At 40.4% G+C, this 22,753-nt stretch overlaps 1 protein-coding gene across 11 annotated transcripts in view; it reads left to right on the forward strand.

Annotated features, from left to right (window-relative positions):
* The window catches only part of LOC120904019 (single-stranded DNA-binding protein 3), a 35,562-nt gene extending 15,370 nt beyond the window's left edge, over positions 1-20,192 (forward strand). For 6 of the 11 annotated variants that reach the window (XM_040313726.1, XM_040313727.1, XM_040313722.1 and 3 more), the window contains exons 3-13: positions 5,441-5,513; positions 5,751-5,897; positions 6,946-7,077; positions 8,483-8,581; positions 10,114-10,197; positions 10,283-10,331; positions 11,883-11,912; positions 14,142-14,332; positions 14,407-14,553; positions 14,646-14,852; positions 19,325-20,192. In XM_040313726.1, the coding sequence (XP_040169660.1) occupies positions 5,441-5,513; positions 5,751-5,897; positions 6,946-7,077; positions 8,483-8,581; positions 10,114-10,197; positions 10,283-10,331; positions 11,883-11,912; positions 14,142-14,332; positions 14,407-14,553; positions 14,646-14,852; positions 19,325-19,429 (1,264 nt within the window). In that variant the 3' untranslated portion in view covers positions 19,430-20,192. Of the gene's footprint in view, positions 1-5,440; positions 5,514-5,750; positions 5,898-6,945; positions 7,078-8,482; positions 8,582-10,113; positions 10,198-10,282; positions 10,332-11,882; positions 11,913-14,141; positions 14,333-14,406; positions 14,554-14,645; positions 17,513-19,324 lie in introns of those variants that run through there. The other 5 variants (XM_040313728.1, XM_040313731.1, XM_040313732.1 and 2 more) reach the window with 5 other exon arrangements.
* Positions 20,193-22,753: the final 2,561 nt, after the last annotated feature.

Raw genomic sequence — 22,753 nt, forward strand, 5'->3', positions numbered from 1 at the left:
GTGGTGTTGAGAGTTCAGAAGTGATGCTCTTGCTCTCCACGGTGTCCTAGGTGTACATGGGGCGCTTGTAGGGTAGTTATGGAAGAGGAGTAGAGAGACCTACTCCCTAAAGGAAGAGTCGGGGAGCTGGACAAATATTTCTTTCGCTGGTTTTGTTGGATGTGGAGTTTGCAAAAGAAGAGCGAGAGACACAGGGATGTGCTGTTTGGACAACATCGTTTTGTCCACGTGATGTGGTGGTGCGTGGTGCTGCTAGTAGACAGAGCCAGCAGCCGCCACCACCACCATCATCATCATCATCATCATCATCGCCATTTCACCGTCGCCGGGAGGGAGGCAGCTTTAATAAGAATGGTAGCGAATTTTTCTTTTTAATGCAATTAAAGTTCGCGCTTGCGAAGATGCGTTTTTGGCGGCGGTGCGCGAAGAGCCCGTTTTTATGAGCCGATTTTATTTGATGCTGTTTCTGATGGTGGCTGTTTGCTCAAAGACGGTACATGCATTTTTAGAAATATTTGTAGTTTTGAAATGGAAATTTTGCTGTTTAGCTATGTTAAGGGCAAAAAATTCGCATAGAAAATGTGTCGCTGCAATGACTGCTATCGCTGGTGAGCTACCCCTTTTCAGGATTAAATGAAACAACTATCGAGAAAGAGAGAGAGAGATAGAGTGATAAGTGTAGGGCGGGAATTTCCAGTTAGTGGTTGTTGTTGTTGCAAAACGTCAAAACAACTGATAAGATCCCCCTCCCCTCACCTCTACTCCCCATTACCAACATTATTTTGCACAGCTGGTTATTGTGTGGCGGTGGTGTTCCGGTCCGAGATTCGATTGTGCGGCGTGAGTGGGTGAGGAGAAGGTGAATTGCGGATTTGTTTAGACGGCAAAGCATTCCTTCCGTTGGATCATGCTTTTGCGCGAAAAGAACGAAAATTACGGTAATCATTCTCGGTAATCGGCCAACGGGAGGGCGCAACTGGAAAGGAAATAGGCTGGATTAATGATGAAGATGTGTGTAATGATGGCCCTGGGTTTCTAATTATTCATTAGCGAGGAATGTGCAGCGCAGGGAAGCTTATCATTCGAGATGAAAGAGTCGTTCTTAAATAGAAATGTTTGTTAGCTAGAATTGATGTTTAAGTGAGCTCATAAGGCCCATGTGCTCGCTGGATGACTTTAGTCTGCATTAATTTGTGTAAGGATGAAACTCCTTGTATTATTTGTGGTTTAGATTGCTTTCAAAATCAATTTTCATCTTTAGACAGTTCTCAGACATTTTTACCATTTGTTTAAGCAGATGACAGTTGATATGCTGGTTCATTCTAATGTAGCTCATAATCTGGTAGATTATATTCCTACAATGGAGATTTTTCAATGCAAAATTGATAAACTTTTGATATGAGGAATGAGCAATGTGTAGCTCTTTCTTGACATTGACTGAAATCTGAATAAAATAATCCTGAAAAACGTAGAAATGCTTCTTTTGCAATTTTATTTGAGCTTCGTCGGCAATTCATTCGATAATTTGATACATAGTTCTTAATGCATCGATTGGAACTGATCAGTCAAATGTTTACTCGTCACTAAAAACGGATTAATAACGTTCCAATTCTGTGGAGCCCTCGTGGTGCAGTGCTAAACCCATTGGTACTTGATACTTGTTGTGTCACATGTCACGAGTTCAAGTCTCAATTTAATCCAATAGGGAAAGGTGGTTGTTTTTCTCAGGAAACGTTTTATCTTGCAATTCTCAATAAAACACACAAGGATGGATTTGAAACAACACGCTATTTCATGCCACCATATATCTATGACTTCACTTAATTAATAATCCAGAAAGATTCTTGAGAACAAACACACCCAGAGAAGGAGAAGACACTTTGAAAGCGTGCACTTCTCTACAACAAAACGGATATGTAATTAATTATGCTAATAAGAATTATTGCATTCATTAAGTGCAGCGTGTGGACAAAATAAGGTTCATTATTCACGTTGATGGGTCACTTTACCCCGGACAATGATGATATGCGGGAGACTGTCTCTGATTAATTCTGTCAACAGATTTTCTTAGTAATGTGTGCACATACGATTCAATTGTAAATATTTAGTCTAGAGCTTAAAAACGATCATTAGCTTAATTAACGATTGTGCATTATTTAGCCCCATGCTAATCTAATATAGACTTCAAATGTTCGTTTTGTCTGGCAAGATGTCTCCATAGTGTTAGGTGTATGTCTCCGACCTTTTTTCCCCTCAAGGTCTCTGGCGCTGAATTGCGGCCAGTTGTCTTATCTGCTTTCCAAGCACACACACAATCACATGAACATGTCGAAATGAGTACGCCAGCAACAGCGTTTGACGTTAAAGTTCGTAATGACGAGCGCGTAATTTGGCGAGCCGCGCACGCTTGTGTGAGAAGCTTTGACGAGCGATGAAAGTGCAGGGGGTGGGCAGTGAAGGTACTTAATATCTTCTATGCTTGCGTTTAATAATGCTGATGTTGCTATTGGTTAGCCGTGGACGGGTCCCGTCTTATCAACATCGCTGCGCGAGAGAGCAACAGGGAGAAGGCCTTCGGTGTGATAAGCAATAGCGGCGCCGCTCTCCCGCCCTCCCGGAACACCCTTCAGTCACCCCATATCCGGTAAAACCCCAAGATATGTGACGATGTTAAGACGAGGGAAAGAATAATAAACAATTTGCTGTGGACGATGTTATGAACGAACTTTTCTAGCTGCGGAGATACAATTGCGTTGCTGTTGGTTGACTGTAAAAAATCTAAAATACGTCCAATTTTCAATGAAAATCTGTTAAAATCCTTGAAATTTGGATCTGTTTTATTATTAAATATTATAATTAAAATAAACAACAGTATAGGAGAAAGCCTTGTGGGTTGTGTGGTTGAGCAACACCAATAGTCAACCGGTTGAAGGCCAAATTCGAACTTTGAGCGCAAAAAAAATTACCCCATTTTTTATCGGTTCTGCGCAATCGGTTCGCAAGATAGCTGTGTTTCCTAGAAATACGGTTTTCGATGTATTTTTTTCCAGTTAGTTTGCTTGTTTGCTGCTTACATGTTGAAACCCAGTTCTCGGCTTCTCCAAATATGTTCGATCGTGTGGTTTTTTTTTTGAGGAGGTTCATTGGATGCCTAGAGTTTCTTCTCCACTGTGCGTGTGTTTGTGCATACATAGAAGCATTTTATGTACGCTTGTGGGGGTTATAACAGTGTGTATGCACAGGTGAGAAGCAGCAGCAGCACCAACCGCCTCCAACAACGCGCACAAGAACTCGGCTCTGGTGGGGCCCAGACTGTGGCGCGAAAAATAAGACGCGAAAGCTTCTCGGATAGTGTGCAAAAATAAACCCATATTACGTATCGCCAATGGGGTACGTAAAACAAGCACAGCAGCAGCATCGAGTATCGAAATAAAAGCAAAAACCTTCCACCCGTCCGCCGCTGCCGCCCCGTCACGTATCATCGTTCCGTAGATCGCCCAAAAACCTGTTTTACTTTTCTCTTTGCTGCTGCTGCTCCCTTCGTCTTGAGCGCGCGCGCGGCACGATGTCTTGCGTGTTCTTCTCCGGGTTTTGTTGGGAGATTGACTGGTTTCTTAGCGATGGTTTTTGTTGCTGGTGCTGGTGCTGCTGCTGCTGCCTGAGTATGACCGCTTTTTCTTGATGACCGATCGTCATTTTCATTGCGACGATCGCGCGCCACGTCCAATTCCACCACCAAACTCTGTGTTGCTTCCTGGGGCCGATCATCTCGAGCTGATTTGCGATCCAGGCGCGTAGACTGCGATGTGATGGTAGAAGTGAAGTGGCTTAACGACGCGCGCCACAGTGAGCGGTAGACAACGTAACTCAAAATCTTTAAGCTTAAGACTAGCGGCAGAGGTGGAGATTGTTTAAAGCAGCAGCGCGGTTTTTGATGACATAAACGTAAAATGGTAAAATCATACATTTTTGGAGCATTTTTTGTTGGGTTAGAAGCTTAAATAAATATTTTTGAATTTTGTTCATATACTTGTGAATGCATTTTTTATCGAATTTACCAATTTTTATACACAAAATTTGTTTTTATTTAACCAACATTTTCAACAATTGCGACAAGCCTCATCCTCATGCACATCAATGGGCATAAGGTGGATTATCATTATTATAGGCCATTAGCGCTTACTACGCCGGTTAGTGGAATGGTCGAGCGTTTTGACAGCTCGGCATTGTATACTGATAGTCGTCGGATCGATTCCCGTGGGATTTGAGAAATTTGCTGCAAGTGTTGAACAATGACAAGATGACTTCTAGAAGACAACGATCACCACATGTGTGTATAATAATGGAAAGTATTTACTATTTTTGGGTGGATTTTAGGGCATACTCGATTGTTTAAGCTCTGCTGTTTGACATTAATTAATGTATGTAATGCCTTTTGAAATTGAAGCTTTTTAGCATCATTAACATTGGGATAGCGATTAAAAATTAAAACAATTAAAAAATTTTCTTTTCAATCAAAAATCTATCAATTAACTTATTCATCTTTTTGATGACAACGACCAGTGGCAGTCACGTAACGGTCCATATACAGGTTTAATAAAACTTATTCCTACGAATGGGTCCGTATTGAAATAGAACCAAGACATCCGGCCTTTAGAAGAGCAGACCAGTTGGAGACACTAACTATAATGTGTTATTTTTCTCGCTATATTGTAGTTCAGTCTTGATCTAACGTTTTTAATCATTTCCTGGATCTGTTGAAATTGTCTCAATCTTCTTTTATAAAAACATCCCTTGTCACTCTGATCGATCATCACGCTCATTTCAAAAGAGTGTTTTTTGTTCCTGCACACGACCGCTTGTCTTAGCGATTGTCCTTCGAGGTGTGCTGTCCAAAGAAGACGATGACAGTAAATCGTTCCGGCGAAGGAAGCCATCGTTCCATGGTTAGTGTACTGTTCTGCTCCGGATGCGGGTTGATGCGGCTCCTTCTCTGCCAACGTGTGATGGGTATTTCTCCTTTAATTGGGATTTTTTGAGCTGGAAAAGGGATTGATGATCATCCCACCCTCCCCTGTAGTACGATGATTGTGTCTGGATGGTGATGCTCCGCAGGCAGGCAGGCACCAAAGCGCGTCCATCGATAATGTCCGATCGAGAAGGTGTGGTGGCGGTGGTGCTGCACCTCTTCCTTCCTCATCCAGAGACTTGACGCGAAATGCGTGAAACTGCGAGATAACGAAGGATAATTATGTATTGTTTTAATGCGTTGATTTCTGTTGATCTGTTGTAGCTAGCTCTCCGTAGCCACATCTTCCTTTCGTAACCCTTTTTCGTAGTTGACTTACATCTTACTTTACCGACAGTTAAGCGGCCGATTTCTCTCCAACCGTTCGATGTTTGACTAATTCTTTTCCGTTTTCTTTCTTCCCTCTCGCAGAATTGCACTTTATGTATATGAATATTTATTACACGTAGGAGCATCGAAAGCAGCACAAACATTCTTATCGGAGGTAAGTAAAGCAGCGACGAAGAAGATGAGATGAGACACGTTGTGATGTGTGATCGTCGTGATCGGGTCGTACTTATGCTCTGGATTTTTGTGAAAGTCTCGTGCGTTTGATTGTGATCCAAATCCAAGCACAGAAGAGTGACGGATGGCGACGCATCTCGACGGTTGCTGCCATTTACCTCTTGATCCTTAATGTTTCTTATCGCTCTCTCTCTCCCGCTCTCTGTCGTCGCATCAGATACGATGGGAGAAAAACATCACACTAGGCGAACCACCGGGCTTCCTGCATTCGTGGTGGTGTGTCTTCTGGGATCTCTACTGTGCGGCACCGGAGCGACGGGACACCTGCGAGCATTCATCCGAGGCCAAAGCATTTCATGACTACGTAAGTATATTTTGGGGAGAAGTTAAGTTGCCACCTTCACGATCTACCGTTCTGATGCACACACACACACAGCACACGGTGTTAGAATCTGTTGCCGGAGGAGGAATCTATTGTAAGTTCCCGTCTTTTTAGGCCCGTTAGGAAGTTGTTCGTCAATAGTAACGTTTTCCATCCCGACCGGGCCCCCGTTGTAGTCATTAATATTACACAGGGCTGTATATGCTTTCTCGTTCATTCGTGCTACCTCTGTGCGGCGGTGATGATGGTGGTCAACCGTTAGAAAGCTAGGAAAAGCGAACGAAAAACTGTAAATTTCTCCAATGCAAAGATGGATGTAACGGCGCGGTGTGAAATGAAAAAGATTGGAAATGGAGCGCGCCCGTCCGGCCGCCCGCGACGAGACACAAATAGAGGATAGTGTGTGTGTATCTGTGTGTGAGAGAGAGGAAAGGAGAGACTAAACACACAGGGGGAAACTATTATTGTGTTGACGCGGTAGTGCAGCGATTTCGAAAGCCCACGAATAGTGTGTGCTCTGAGCCCTGCTGCACATCGGGAACGGTAGAGTTCATGTCGAGCTGCAATTGAGGTCATTCGGGTTGAAGAGATGACGACGACTGGTGTACTTGAGGATGAAAGCGTTCAAGAGAATGACGATAAGTTTTTGGACGATCTCCTTTGGAGGGCGACAGGCAAGCGAATTTTCAATTTTCAAATACCTCTAGAGGTCTCCAATTGATGTCCAGGGGTTTTGAGAGTTGTCCTGAGGTTTTGTTGAAAGATGATTTAAATATTGTGGAATAACTCTCGCCTGGGTTTCGTAGTCTAGTCTGCCGAGATGTCCAATCGCGAACTTCTCTTTATTTCGGAAAAATCAAAATTTAACATCACAGAATGGGGCTGTCGAAGATCTTCGATCGCGTGTAGTTGACGAATTCCTTGAGGTTTCAGCAATTGTTTTAAAGAAAATTTCCAACTTCCATTCTCCACAGCCACACTCTTTCCCTGCTCGTTCTAACCATTTTCTGTGTTTTGTTGCGCATTTTAGGGTTTCGTGAGTTCAGGGTACGGAGTGAACGGAATAGCACACAATGCCGGCCCGGCACCGAGCCCACTGGGACAGTTACCACCAAACGAAGGCATGCCCGGCGGCCCGATGGCACCTTCAGGCTTCTTTCCGGTAAGTTGCCACTCTCCCCTCTCCACCCCTCCCCCAGTCGCCATTTCATGAGGGCCGGGGGGGTTCATTCTACTCCATCCCACCACCACCACCACCACCACCAACATCCAGCCAACCACCAGCCACCCTATATCGTCGCCCGTTTGCGCGCGCCCGTTCACCATAACCATTTTCACGACATATGGAAAATACACAGACTCACTCACACAAACATTATAATACCGCTATCATTCTTAGCAGGGTTGCAACACACTCCTAGGTGCAATATAGGTGCACCACACATCCACACACATACACACATTACAAGAACTAAAACTGAAGAAGAAAAAGTCAAAATTAAATATCGTTACGATATGTGTGTGTTTTTTGTTGTTCTGGAGTCGCGTCTTTCCCGTTGTGTGCCATATGTGTGTGTATGTGTGTTTGTGGTAAGGGATGATAACGGTGTGCTGCTGTAGAGTAATGTAGATCCCCCTCTGCAGTGTATGTGTGTTGCTTATTCGCTAAATCATATTTATGGTGTGGTCCAATATAACACTATCGGTTGCACCTATCGCTGCTTTTCATTTACTATTATTGTTATTAGAATCTACTATAGCGAGAGAGGGAGAGTGAGAAGGTGATTGGTCGTCTGTCTTTAGCACAATTGTATTGGGCTGCTGTATAGTGAAGGAAATTGCTCCCTTTTTCATATGCATGGTGTAGTGAGTGAAACCTGTTGTGTTGTGTTTAAATTTCCTATTTTCCTCTTTTCGTTTTCATTTGAACGGTTAATTGATTGTATTTACTCATAGATTGCATAGCAGATAAGGAAAGGTATATTCAATTTCATGCGATTTCAACTAGAATCATATTGTAAATATCTCTTAAACTCGTATAGCTTTACACTTTCCTATTGAACATTTGAGTTTGAAATTTAATGGGTTGGAAATTTAATCTTATTAGATATTTTTGTGTGTTATATTTTGTTGTAAATACTGTTTCAATTGCAACAGTTGCAAAGCTTCGTTATTAACTTTATCCTTCAAACGATTTATTTTTATACGAATGTCACTTTTGATTCAGCCGCATGCAAATTATTCTATTTGGTTGTTCTTTTTTGTTTTCCTATAATATTTTAATGTAGAGAGTTGCATTTTGTTTCGTTGGTCTCCTCTCTCGGTGTGTTGTGTGCCTCTGTTTGTTATATTTTAGCAGTTGTGTTTGCATTTTCCGCTGGGCGTGTGGTTTTCTGCCCGCTCACTGGTACGTCCGTTACTTGTATTGATGCGTGTTTTATTAGTTTCCCAATTCTTCCCACCACCACCCTCCCACCCACTCCCTCCTCCCCTCTTTTTTGCGTGTTTCGTGTCTTTTTCTTTCTCTTTTCGTGAATGTGTGTCGTTATTACTGATTATTTTTGCAGAACTCCTCCATTAGGCCATCACAACCTTCACACCCTAGTAGTCAGCAGTCCCCACATCCACAGCCTCCAAACTCGCATGGACAATTGATGAGCGGTCAGGTTAGTATTTAAAAACAAAACAAAACAAACAAACAAAACTACGTCGAATGTCCTACTCCCAACCAGCCCTCTTCCCCGCTGCATCGTTCCCCGTCCTTTCTGACATGCAGAAAAGGATCAGTGTCAGAGTGGAAAGAGATCGTCGTTTTGTCTCTGAATAAAAATTACCTTAAAATGGCAATAGAAGATGATCGTTTAATTCATCTTGAAATAAAACCCAAACGCTTTTAAAATTGGTCTAGTATAAAACACTCAAAAATAAACATAGAACAGGGGAGATATGACCGCAAAAGAAAACACATGCATGTGCACATCGGGGAAGCTGCCTCCTGGAAGAGGATTCCCTTTTGCCCGGGAGAGTAATGTAACCGCCAATTTGCAGACAATGCTTCGTCGTCCATAATACTGCTCTCTCCCTCACTTGGATTATCATTATTGCATTGGTACTAATTCACAAGAACATTGTAACATTGTACATTTCACTCCACCCTCTCTTCCCCCCTCATCTCATCAACGCATTGATCATATGGTGTGGTTATCCCATTTATTTTTTCCTGTGTACACAGTTTTGGTGTCTTAAAACCATTGCTAGAAACCGTTTTGAAATTCGTCCATTCGTTTGTTCGTTCAATGTGTATCGCTCGTTTTGTGTTGTGTTTAATCTGTATGTGTTTAACTGTTTCGTTGTTGAGAATGAATGATGCACAAAAGTATGTGTATTCCGTGTTGTGTGTTGTGCTGTGTCTATAAATGTTCAAATTATCTATCTATCTCTGTTATTTGGTAGTAAACTAAGTATTTTCTACATTGGCACACTCACAAACACACTCATACATATGCATATGAGTTCATTTTTTCCAGTTACCTCAAGCAAACATAAAAAAAAAACATAACTATCGTTACGTTGCGTTACGTTGCGTTACATTGCGCAGCGTTACGCTATAAGAATTAGTTGTCGTTTCCTTATCATTTTTTTGCCTGCTTGTGTTTCCAGTGCTCTGTCTCTCCTTTTCTATGCCTAAATGTTGTGTAATTTTAGTTGTTCCCCTGTTCGTCTGTTTCCTCTATCGACCCTCATAGTTCATGGGTTTTATGTTACGCGTGTGTGTTAAAAATTGTCCTTTTTCATCGTCTTCGCTCAAAATTTTAAAGATAAAATGTCAATTTCCACTTAATCATTAAATGAAATAAAATTTGTTTGTTTTTTTTTTACTGAAAAATAATTGTTGTTATCATCCAGTCTCTATTCTTATGAATCATTAAACACACGCACACATTTGATTTAATCAAACAGAAACGTTGGAAATAGAATGTAAAACAAAAACTACATCCAACCGAATTTGTCATACTTTCTCTCTCCATTTTCTCATTAAACAACATGACTAAGAGGGAGTTAGTCTTGCTCATAAGTGCATTAATGGTTCTGTCCATCTTTTTCGGAACATTCATCACATCATCGCCATCAATTACGGGCTACGGCTGGATCGCAAAATAATCTTTTTAATAAAACATTTGTTTTGTTTAAATTGCAGCCGTTCATGGGTGGCCCCCGATATCCACCAGGACCCAGGCCGGGAGTGAGAATGCCGCAAGGAATTGGAAACGATTTCAATGGTGTAAGTATAGGCGTGTGTTACGCACAGCTCAACTTAGCATGCAAATTTCAGTTTTACTTACAAATGATTCGCTTCTTCATTTTAGCCCCCCGGACAACCAATGATGCCAAATAGTATGGATCCGACGCGGCAAGGTAAGATCATTTTGGGCCTCCATTCCTTCCTCATTGTCCGGTAGCGTTTTAAATGGATACGATCATTTAGTGTACCACATTACACACACACTCTCTTCTCTCCACCAATTACAAAAGAGTGATATTTTACACCCCCATCCGAAGCGACTAGATATGATCCTCTCCGGTCCGCCCTGTCCGCCCTGTCCGCCCTTTATTCTTCCTCCCTGTCTCTTGAGACAACACCCCGTAGTATCGCGCTTTACTTCATACAGTTAGAATTTGTCTAAATGAAACACTAAGATCATCAATATAATTGTAACAATTTTGATGCCGATTATTAATTGCAAAACAATACAGAAATGATCGTGCTTTTGGAGATCGTGTTTACTTTCTTTATCGCCTTCTTCCCTATCAAGTCTCTCTTTCTTTCTCTCTCTATAACTCTCCAAACAAACATTCATTGTTACGTAAAAGTGATCGCAAAGCAAATATTCGAACCAAAAGCGTTTAGTTTTGTTTACTTTTTTTGCCCCATTTTCCTACATCATACGTAACCTAAAAAAAACTCACCACCCCAAGGCCTTTTGTTTAGCTGCTTGCAGACAAAATTTTGGTTTGCTCTGTTGTTTTTTTGTTTTTCTGTTCCACCAATAATTATGCAGTCGCCGTCACCAGTCGTCCCTCTACCCTCACCGTTCTCTTTCGATTTTGTCTTTGGGATAGTGTAATATGTTGAGTTCCAATTGCAAAACACCTGCAACCACCCTCCTTATATTGGTTTTGAGCTGTGATCCACCACCCCCTACCCCCATCCAATCCCTCTAAGTTATCGAAAGATTTTCTGTTTCTTTTTTACCATCAATCTATTTGCTGCTATCAATGAACTTCGTATTCCATTGATATTCCCAAAAACTATACTGTCTCTCTCTCTCTTATCACTCTCTCATGCTCTCTCTCTAGTTTGCAAAATTTATATCCTATCCTTATGTTTTGCAGTAAAATTATACAACTTTCACTTTGATTTGCCTGGCCCAAGTAATGGGCTTGTATACCTCCCTAGTCGCTCATACTAATAATTTAATTTACATTAAAACTGTGCAAAAATAATATGGTAACCAATTATTTAATGGCATTTGCGTGAGAAGAAAAACAAGAAGTATAAACTAAAGAACTCTAGGAATAGGTGTAAAAAGTTTGGTAAAGCAAAACAAAAAAAGATAACAAACGGTTACAGTATTGAAATGGTTTCATTAAACGTAGCAAAAATATAAACAACTCACAAGTGTATAAATCAAATACCTAATCGAATGGATGAAAGAGTACTTAAAAAGAGAAAAACAAACTCCTTTTCTGACTCTCCAAGATCCTCTCACTCTCTCTCTCTCTATCTCTCCGATCACTCTATCGGCCATATACTACTGTGGGCAAACAGCGATCTACCAAAAACAGTATGCTCAACAATAAACGCTCGCCAGTAAACGATGCTGGCGTCATTTAGTGTACCGTGTTGCGAAACCTCTGTAATAAAATCGAATCAATGTTTTCTTTTGTTCTTTGTTCTCTGTTCAGGTGAAGCTGGAGACTTTGTAGCATGGCAAGGTAGGCAATCTATGTCGCGCTTGTCTGCTACTTAAAACCACTCTGTTTTTTTTTTCGTTTGTTTGTTTTAGTTTCATTTTTCCTTCTTTATTTTTCTCCCTCCCTCTCTCTCTATCTCTTTCTCTCTCTCTTTTGCAATTGCTTTTCTTCCTACACACTCACACACTTTCTCTCTTCTTTTCCTCACCCTTTCTTTCTGTTTTCTTTTCTGTTTCATTCACCTTTCCTGTTTTGGTCTGTGTGTATGTGCGCGCTGTTCTTTTCTTTTTCTCACACTATCCATTTTCACTATCTGTGCATTACTTGTTTTGGTTGTTACAAATGATTTCATGTATTTTATTTCGTTTTTTTATGTGTTAAACAAATACTTTGCTCCTACACACATTGCTGTTCTTTCTTGTTTTGTGTATGTCTGTTTTACCTATCTGTTTCCTGTGAGTGTTAGACCAATAGTCACATCGGAGTGGATGTGTCTCCCCTCCCCCTTTTGAACTATTTAACGCTGCCCCGGTATTTGTTTGAAGCTTTTGTTTATTTTTGTTTGTTTGTTTTGTCTTTGCGTTACCGATCCTGTTGTACACTCTTTACTTTCTTTGAAATAACACACCTGCTTGTACTAATCTTTGTTACTTCCTCTTTAATATTTTTTATTTTGTTTCGTGTTTTTCTATGTGTTTCATGATTTTATTACAAAGACATTCTCTTTTCTATGATTGTACGTGCTCTTTTATTGTCTTTTATTGCACCAAATTTTCTTATTCTACTCTTTCTTTCTCATCCCGGTCTTTTCTTGGTATATTTTTAACTTTTTATCGGAAAGTACATTGAATCGGAGAACAAAATTCAAATTGAAAGTAAACGATTCGGTTTTAAAAGTGTGTAGTTTTTAATGAAGGCGTGAATAAGAAGAAAGAAGAAGAAAGAATTTATGTTGTAAACTTTGGCTCGATCTCCATTCAATGGACTGTTCAATTCAATTGTTGTCTGTCTCCTTCATCTCTTGTTCACTGTTCTATTGTTCCCCTCTATCGCCGTCATCTCAATCGTTGAAGCTTTCACCTCTATGTAATGGAATGGTATTTCAGAATGAAATACTGTGTAGATAAAAGATAATAGTCCATCTTAATGGTGTTCGATTCAACGACGTGTTGTATGACGGTTGTGTCTCATTGAGCTCTATCCTAAATCTTTCCCTCTATTGCGCACTCTATTTTTATGTGTTTTCTCTTCCAATCGAATTCGGTACGCTTATGTTTTTTTCTCCTGTTTATTTGTTTTGGGAATATCAAAGGTGTGTGCTATGATGGTGAAAGATTTTTATGCTTTTTGAAAGTGATCATGTGATAATTTTTGCACCCAAAATCAGTTTAAGAAATAAATGTCCATATGTGTGTGAGTTTGTGGAACACGAGAAGAAAAATTATCATCTTTTCCCATCATCATCATCTTCATCCATTCGGTTTTTGTTTTATTTTTACATTATCTGTACATAGATAGACAACCTCTATTGCCCTGTTCTCTCCACCCTCTTTGATGCACCTTTCCAGTTTCGTAGTGTTTCGTTGCGTTTCATAAGTTTCCTCTTGCTTTGCTTTGTGTTGCCCTTTCCAGTCATATTTAGCGTTGTCTGTTCCTAATTTTAATGCTTGCAGCGCGCAATTTTTAGCCTAAACAGGAACGAAAAGTTCGGTGTGTTAATCCATATATGTGTTTCTTTTCTCTTCCATCTCTTTTCTTTTCTTCCTTTATGATCATATTGCATCCATCTCCATCATCACCACACGCACCCCTCTGCAACCTGCCAAAAATTGCATTATTGCAATACCGTCTAATGAAATGTGTGTTGTGATCCTCATTTAAATGTGCTTTTTTGTAATATGTTTCATTACGAAATTCCTCGTCGTTTTCTAATGTCAATTCATCCTACTCTTCTTTGTCGATTGGTGGCCTTTCATCATCCATTGTTTTTGTTCATGTTATTTGTTTTGATGTCTCAAAAATGCAATTTATTGATTGTGTTTGATTGTGATTTTGGCATCATCATACATCCCCGTCATTCCATTACATTATTATATATACCATCCTCCTTTGGTGTGCCACCGTGCTGCTACCATCCTTATGTGCCTCTTTTCCCACCCTTTCCTCTGTAATATGATCGTACAAACCAATAATAAAAAAAAAACAATACAAATGTATCCAAAACAAAAAAACCACACTACAACTGTTCAGGCCCTCCAGGTATGGGTCCCATGAATCCTAGAATGAATCCACCTCGCGGCCCGGGCATGGGCCCCATGGGAGCGGGCACGTACGGTCCAGGAATGCGCGGTCCCCCACCAAACAGCAGTTTAGGACCGGGCGGTATGCCACCGATGGGTATGGCCGGCGGTCGGCCACAGTGGCAACCGAACACGTCATCGGTGAGTTGAGCCATCGCGCCCTTCAATATGAACAACCGGGTTATTAATGTGTTTCATTGTTTTCGATCCTCTAGCCGATGAACTACTCGTCGTCCTCGCCCGGCAACTACGGCGGACCGCCGGGACCGAGCGGGCCCCCTGGACCGGGTACGCCCATCATGCCATCACCTCAAGATTCATCCAACTCCGGCGGCGAAAACATGTACACACCAATGAAACCTGTAAGTTGGCAAGAACATATCGTTGAAAAAATCACCACAATGTGCTTTCACGATCCCCGCTCATCCTTTCCCGCGTGTGTTGCTCATTTTAGGAATTCCCTATGGTTGGCGGCACGGACGGCAGCGGCCCGATGGGTGGACCGATGGGCCCGAACACGATGGGCGGCCCGGTACTTAATAACGATGGTTTGGACGGCATGAAGAACAGCCCCGCGAACGGTCCGGGCACGCCACGGGAAGACTCCGGCAGCGGTATGGGCGATTACAACCTCGGCGGCTTCGGTGGTCCCGGCGAGAACGTAAGTTTCGACAATTTCTAGTGACCAGTGTACTGCCAATGTACCTCTTCGCTCACATTGCCCCCACAACCACAACCCTTCATTTTAACAACATTTTGCAACAACAACAACAACAACAAAACAACCAATCGACAACAAACCCGCAAGGCTGAATGTGTGGGGTAAAACAGCGACCGACTTTTTTATGTATGATTTAGTTTATCCGCGTCTCCCCCCCCCATCCCACTCAAGTGTGTGTTTGTAGTGGGTCTTCGTCCCGCACCTCCCTCAAATACATATTTGGTGTGCGCTGCACAATGCGAATTATTTTATCACACAAAACATTTCCTAACTGTGTTGTTCCTGTACCGAGCTATTAAAATATTATCTCCCAATCAACGTGAGAAAGGCCGTGTCTTAAAGCTAGAATGTTAAACACGTTTTCATTTTAAAATTGTTCACCTTTTCGCGTTGAGATCGATCCGTCACTTTGGGGGAGAAGCGAGTGCACGCACACAAATCGATAAAAAACAACACTCATCATGTATATTTTAACATACTCACACTTTTACTTCATAATGTTTTGGTTCACCGAAGGCGGGCAGACGTTACTACTGAAAACGTTTCATGGGAAATTCAGGTGGCATTTTTCTGTTTTTTATTAAATTAAATTTCTCAGCATTTCGTGCACAGTTATCTTTTTTTTCTAAGCGCCCTTGATTGATTCTTTTCCAAAAGGTTTCACAGTCGGTGAATACTTTTGATGAATTAATAAATCTTTTTTTTTAAATTTTGGTTGCACCGTCCGCTATTGAGTGGACTTTTAAATGTAAATATAAAGCATAGCGTGTGTTTGGTCGAGTTTGGATTTTCCAGTGTACAAATTGTTCACTGCAAACCAAAACTCGCTGTTCAGTTTGCTGCATTTGCGCACTCATTTCAATGTTTCGGTAATTGGTAATTTTTAATCGCACAAAAGGGTATGAAATTAAATGAAAAAGGAAATTCTAATTTAATTCTGGCCTGAAGACTGGGAGTGTGCCAGTCGAAAAGGATAGGGTGGTGTACCATTTTAGTAACGGCACTGTCAAGTAACGTTTTCTGTTTATTTTAGATAATTTTAATGATAAAGAAAATCATCTGTTAACTAATATATTTCTCTGTAAGGCCTTCACTGTTTGTGTCCCCTCGATATATATATCGAATCAACAACAACAAGAAAAAGAAAAAAAGTTCCCCAATTCATATTAATGAGAGTGGTGCGAGTTTGTTGTGTGTGCCTCTATAATAGTAATTTACAGACTGCTCAATCGACAATGGTATGAACATTTACCGGGGCACCACCACCACCTACACGGGTAAATGTTGGTAGCATTTAATATGTTGAATTTAATGGTTACGATCCGCGATCACACACCACCACCACCACCACCTCTCTTGATAGTAAATTGTGTAAATATAATCTTATAAATATATATCTATATACACTGCGCGCATCTTTATAATTATTGCTGTAAGAAAACAACAACAACAGTCGTCCCTTTTCTTTTTTATAGGTTTTGAGGAAGATTTGGTTTTGAATTGTAAAATGAAAATCTCCTTCTCTTCTCTTTATTTTGTTTTTCAATTGTCTCTTCAGTTTGAGCGGAACTTATTTTTCGTTATTTCTACTACATCTTAATGTTTCATTTTGGTTACTTTTTTGGTTTTGTACATGACAACTTGTATGCACCTTTGTTTTCTATTTTCATATCTATTCAAAATGTTTTTTTTTTAACAAGAGCGTTTCTGCACAAACCCCGTTTGTGAGAAGTAACGCAAAGAGAAGAAGTTTTGTCTTTTCACGCGGGACATCGTTATCCATTTAATATCCCAATCTAAAAAACACATCAACCAATGACCTGAATGTACAGAGAGGAATGTAGATATCTCTTCTTAACATAAATAGCTAAACAACAAAAAAAAAAAACACAAAGCGGGGGCAACAATGATGATATTATTTTATGTGGAGCACTATCCATTTGAACACTACAAACAACCAAACAAACAAAACAACAAACAACCTGCACGACAAACGAGCAAGAGAAAGAGAATTAAAACATGATAAATGTATTTGTGTGTGTGTATGTATGTGTGTTTTACTACAACACGACACGTGTACGTGGGTGCGTGTGTTTGTAAAACATGGACAAATAAATAAAGAGAAAGAGAACGATGTTTTCATTCGCCATATTCTTCAAGCGTGTTTGTAAAAGGTAGCCAGATACGACATGCACCGAGCATTGTTAGCAAGCGTTCTAATATGAATTACAAATCATTGTGTAACAGCAGCAGCAGCAGATGATAGAGAGCGTAATTTGGGGCATCAGCATTGAACAATAAGGAGTTAATATGGGGACACGTAGGGATTACAGTCAAGGGAAAGTAGTTGTAAAAGGGTTAGAAAGGAACAATCAATCAAGCTTTAGAAAAACAAATCGTCAAATTATCGGCACTATTTGTTTTTGTGAAAAAGGCTTTTTGTTTTTGGAATAGAATATAATTCTAGCAGATAAAATAAACCAGCGCAGCGTAAGCATATACACTACTAGCTATTACAGTTGATATGAACGCCACGCCGCGTATCATTTGTGTTTAAAAAGCCGGTTCGAAATAAAGCATACCACACCTCACTCCCTTTATATTGACGCAGTTAATGTAGAATATGTCTCGGCCGTCCTGTTGGGCCCATCCATCTCTCGAAAACGAGACTGTTGCGCGGTTCACAAATTCTACTTTTCCTAATGGTGCTAAGCCAGAGCAGAAGAGAATGGAGACACACTAGTATGACGGAGGAGCTTCCCCAGAGAGATTCAGCAAACCCCCCTGTCCTGCATTTTGCATTGGAATTGGGCGCCAAGTGACTACTCCCAACCAACTCTTCGACGTCCGATGATCGTAAGACGCCTGCAGCAGACTTGCAGCAAAGAGACCCCTGAATGGCCTGAAAGAGGCCTCCAAGTGAAGTATAACAACACTATCGTACGAACCAAACAAAACCAAAAAAAAAAACACCCAAAGGTAGTGGAATATGTTTTTGCTGCTTACACTTCCCGATGTGCCTGGGGCTACTAGCCGGCCAACCCGGCAGCAAGTATATATTAGCTTTGTCTCTTTTTTTTTTCGTGGTTGATGGTCAAAATTATTATGTGGCTTTTTGTTATGGGCGGGTGAGAGGACGGGAGGGGTCGTGTATGGGGTGGTAATACTATGTTAGTGTTTGTGTAGGAAAGTTGTGTGTTAGTTATCAGCCGATACTCAATCCGATACGTTGTGTCAAAAGTGCGCCTACGAAAGCTACTTACAATAGAATTGCGCTACCACTACTACTACATTAACTCTAGTAACTGAATTGTTTGTCTGTTTGTATGAAAACCGTACTGTAGTAAACACAGATATATACACAAAACAAAAACAAAACAAAAAACATCTCTTTCTCTTGCTCATTTTCTCTCACTTTATCTCTTTCTCACTCTCTCTCTCTCTCGTTCGATGGTGTCGTCGTGTGTGTAGTGCTCATGTGGAGCGCTCCCACCATAGAGTAGTGTCATTGTCATTATAAAGACAAAAAAAACATTAAACATAAAAACATGTAAAATATAATAGCAAGTGAAGGACAGTGGTGTTATAGAAGAATTGTAAAAACCAATCTCGCTGGCAAAAAACAGCGGAGATGAATATATCTGTCACAAGCTTCATCAATTGTTGATCACTTATAGCCTAGAAGAGCTTATCTTTTTTATAATATTATTACTACTGTAATTGCATTTATTTGGAATCTTTGGGGGAAAACGTTATTGCAGCATAGTGTAACTATTTGATGTTTGATATTTGAAATGAGTTTAAATTGTTTCGTTTTTAGTGATGATCTTCATATATTTTATTATTTTTTTTGTTTTTTTTAATGTTGTCCTATATCTTTTGTTTTGTTAATACCACGTACTGTAAAGATATTTAATTTAATTATTTCGAGCTCATAGCAATAGTTTCTATTTATTATTTGACCCAACAGTGGTGCTGAAGCGGTGTATCGATTGAGTTATCTGTAATGTTTTGGCATTTTTCCTTTTTTTCCCAAGACAAACGCTGAACGTTTTTATGTTTTAATGTTAACTATTGCACCTTTTATGTAAATTAACACTGAATGGAAAGGATTTTTAAATTTATTTAATTTTTAAATGCTGAAACACACACACACCAACAAAACACATCATTTCCATACGCACACACACCGCCCAGTTGTAGAGAGGAATTCTCCCCATTTATTGCATCTCCCTAACAAAATGCCTCATCCATCCCGTTTTTTTTAGTATTTTTTCATTTTATTTTTAAACAGTCATTCCACTAGAAAGGTGTTTTTTTTCTCGACGTTTAAAACCCAATCCAACCAAACTATTTATATGTATACAAAATAAGTATTTCGCTACAATTTTTGTTATGTGTATTTCTTTCAGGACCAAACCGAATCGGCCGCTATACTGAAAATAAAGGAAAGCATGCAGGAGGAGGCAAAGCGTTTCGAGAAAGACTCGGACCAGCCCGACTACTATATGCAATAACATCCTCCTTCTCCTACCGCTACTACAGCCGCTACTAGTACTTCTTCTATTACTTCTGTTATCGAATCTAGTAGTACTGATATCGTAAAGGCAATCTATACTAGTACTACTTTTACCATTACCAGCACTATCACTATCGACAGCATTGGCAGCCTTGCCATCATGATCATTATGATCGTCGTCGCTACCACAACCACCACCACCACTGGGCACTACTACTACTACTACTATCACCAGCAGCAGCAGCAGCAGCAGCAGCATCATCAACAACAACAACACAGACGCACGATGATCATCAGTGGCAAACCAATGTGTGCAATGGCAAACCATGTTTCTGTAACAGCTGGTACCCTCCCTCAAGTGGATTTTATTAATCACTCACCAGCAGCAGCAGTAGCAGCACAACGACAACGATCGGTTGACGAGTGTCGTCGCTGTAGGTGAATACGTAAATTTGTGGATGCAAAACGAGTACCAAACGTGTATCATCACGCTGTCTGTGTATGTACCCCTGATGATGCGTCTGTATCTCACCACCATTGGAAGGATTAGGCGAAGAAGAAAACAAAAAAGCCTGCAAATAAGACTTGCTCTGCAGAGTGTGTGCGTGCTTTTGGGGGGTGGCGAGGATTGATAATAATATGGCTGGGTTCTGGGTTCTCTATAGGTGTGACTGGGTTGTGTGGCTGCTAGACATAGACACACATACACACATTTTTACCAAAAAGAAGCAAAACTATAAAAATATTACACACAAAAAAAAGAGAAAGAGACAAAACTGAGCGAAAGCGAGAGAGAGAGAGAGAGAGAGAGAGAGAGAGAGAGAGAGAGAGAGAGAGAGAGAGAGAGAGAGAGAGAGAGAGAGAGAGAGAGAGAGAGAGAGAGAGAGAAACGAGGGAAAAACGTCAAACTGGTTGAGCATAATGATAGCAGAAACAGAAAGGAAAAGAAAGGCAGAGAGAAAGAGAGTTGAAAGTTGAATATATAAAACGCGATGTATTCTAATGATAAAACCGGTAAAAAAAGAAACCAATTCACTCTTAAGTTTTCTTAGATTGTTACACAAAGAAAGAGAAGGGAGCAACAGCACGAAGCTGATAGAGAAAGCGAGGGACACTCCTACACCCCCAATCAAGAAGGAAGAGAGAGAAAAGAGGTCCCATAAAAAGATCAAGTAATCGTTCATTGCCGTCGGGTCATCTCGTGAGTTCGGGCGGAGTGTGCAGGGATTGACGTTTGCTACAAGCATCTCGACAATTTGGAACAGGAAAGCGTACCACAACGAATCGAATTCGTGTGCGTGACAGAAGGAAACTTACCATGCTTTGACCGCCCATTACTCGAAATTTTTTCTTTCGAGTTACCAATCCATCTCCGATCGATTGCGCGTGGCAAAAGTTGCTCTTTTAAGCGACAAAATGCAAATTGTATGCCAAGAAAGGCTTAAAAAGGTGGCCCTCTTACACGTTGAGCGGGAAGCATGTGTTTGGAAGAGTGTGAGGTGGTGTGTGTGTTGCGGACACAAACACAGAATAGAAATTTAAACCTCAAAACTATGCAAAAACCATCCCATAGAGAAGAAAAAAAAAAGATAAACATACCTACACTGGATAGTGTGTATGTGTATGTATCTCCTCTTGATAATAGAAACAAAAAAACTTTTGATGGGAAACAACTTTAGACGTGGCGACGCGTACAAGAAGTATTGTGCAAAAAGTGTGCAAGTTGCAAAGCAAAATGTGAAGGAGTGGTGGAATATAGAGTGTTTTATTTCTTATTATTTAGCCCCGGGTATCAACGTCAACTTACGCTAGAGAGAGAGAGAGAGAAAGAGGGGGAAGAGAAGCGAGAGAAAGATGTAGGGAGAAGGAATGTAGTTAGTTTTTAAGTCCAGATTGATTGATTGAGTGAGGTCAGCGTTTCAAGATTATTCGAATCGAACATATAAATTATGATGCAGCAGCAGCAGCAGCATACAAAAGAGAGGTGAATGTCCAAATGTGGCGTAAAAGAGAAAAGGAAAGGTAAATGGGACATGAAAAGAATGTGTAAAAACTCGTTAAATGAAGAAACAAAACATAAACTACACATATACACATTTGTCGTTAGTGAAAAAAGCAAAAAAGGGGAAAAGTACATAAGTAAAAGAAAACGACATTGAATCTAATAACAAATCATCCCCCGATGTATAAAAAATCACGCACGGGAAAGGAAGGAGACACACGGCAAAGTAGAAACGGGGAGGGAAAGTAAAGCAAACCCCCAGACAAAACAAAACCAATGGGAGAAAGGGATACAACACAAGTAGATTAATTTATTTCGTTTCTAGGCACAATGATGCTAGAATCAATTACACACACACATACCCTGTTGAAAAAAACACCCACACACACATACACACGAAGGACGAAGGCGGTCCACGGCGGACATTAGGTTGAGGAGCAGTTAGGGAGGAAGAGGAAGTAACATAAATCATTCAACTTTTATGTGTGTTACCGTCGTCGTCATATTGCAGTGTGACCAGCACCACGCGGGACAATTCAAATGGTGATGAGGAAAGGAAGGAGTAGTAGGAAGTAGTAGTATAAAAAAACACACACAAGAATGCAACTTGGGAGATATCAACGAGCAGAGAGCAGCGAACCCTCTCCGTCTCATAACACGTACACACACAAGTAAGAGCCCTCAGTTCCCCCCCTCCCTCCCCAACATGGCGCACCCGCGTGCATGATAAGAAAGATTATGAATTATGTTGGCAATCGATGGAACGGGAGAGATACGTTATGTATTTGAGGGTGTATGTGCGCGCGCGTGTGTGTGTGTAACCCAATAGCATAATACCGCGCACGTGGCAATTGTGAATGGGTGGGGAAATTTCCTCCCACCAACCACCATCACCACCACAACCATCCCCATTGTGGTAAACTCTGGTAAATGAGAAAAATGGAAAATGGATGAATAAAGAAATAGAGAAAGAGAGAGAGAGAAAAAACGGCAACCAGCAAACAAAAATAAGAAGAAAAAAATGTAAGAAATAAACATTTTATTTTGAATCCTATAATGTATCTCTTTTTTGTAATATTCATTTTCATTTTTTCGATTCTTTATTATCATTTTAATAGATAATTTAATGTATAATACACAACAATACTACCTTAAAAAAGCTTACCCTTCTATTTTCAGAGCTACAACAATTGGAACGTTTCGTTGAAAAATAAGTTTGATTGATGCATTATTGCTTTGCGATTATTATTATTTATTTTGTGTGTCTTTGTTTCGGCCTGGATTAGCTTGAAACTCATAACATTATGTAGAGTAAGAGTC

The sequence above is a fragment of the Anopheles arabiensis genome, chromosome 3, assembly GCF_016920715.1.
Source record: "Anopheles arabiensis isolate DONGOLA chromosome 3, AaraD3, whole genome shotgun sequence".
NCBI lineage: Eukaryota > Metazoa > Arthropoda > Insecta > Diptera > Culicidae > Anopheles > Anopheles arabiensis.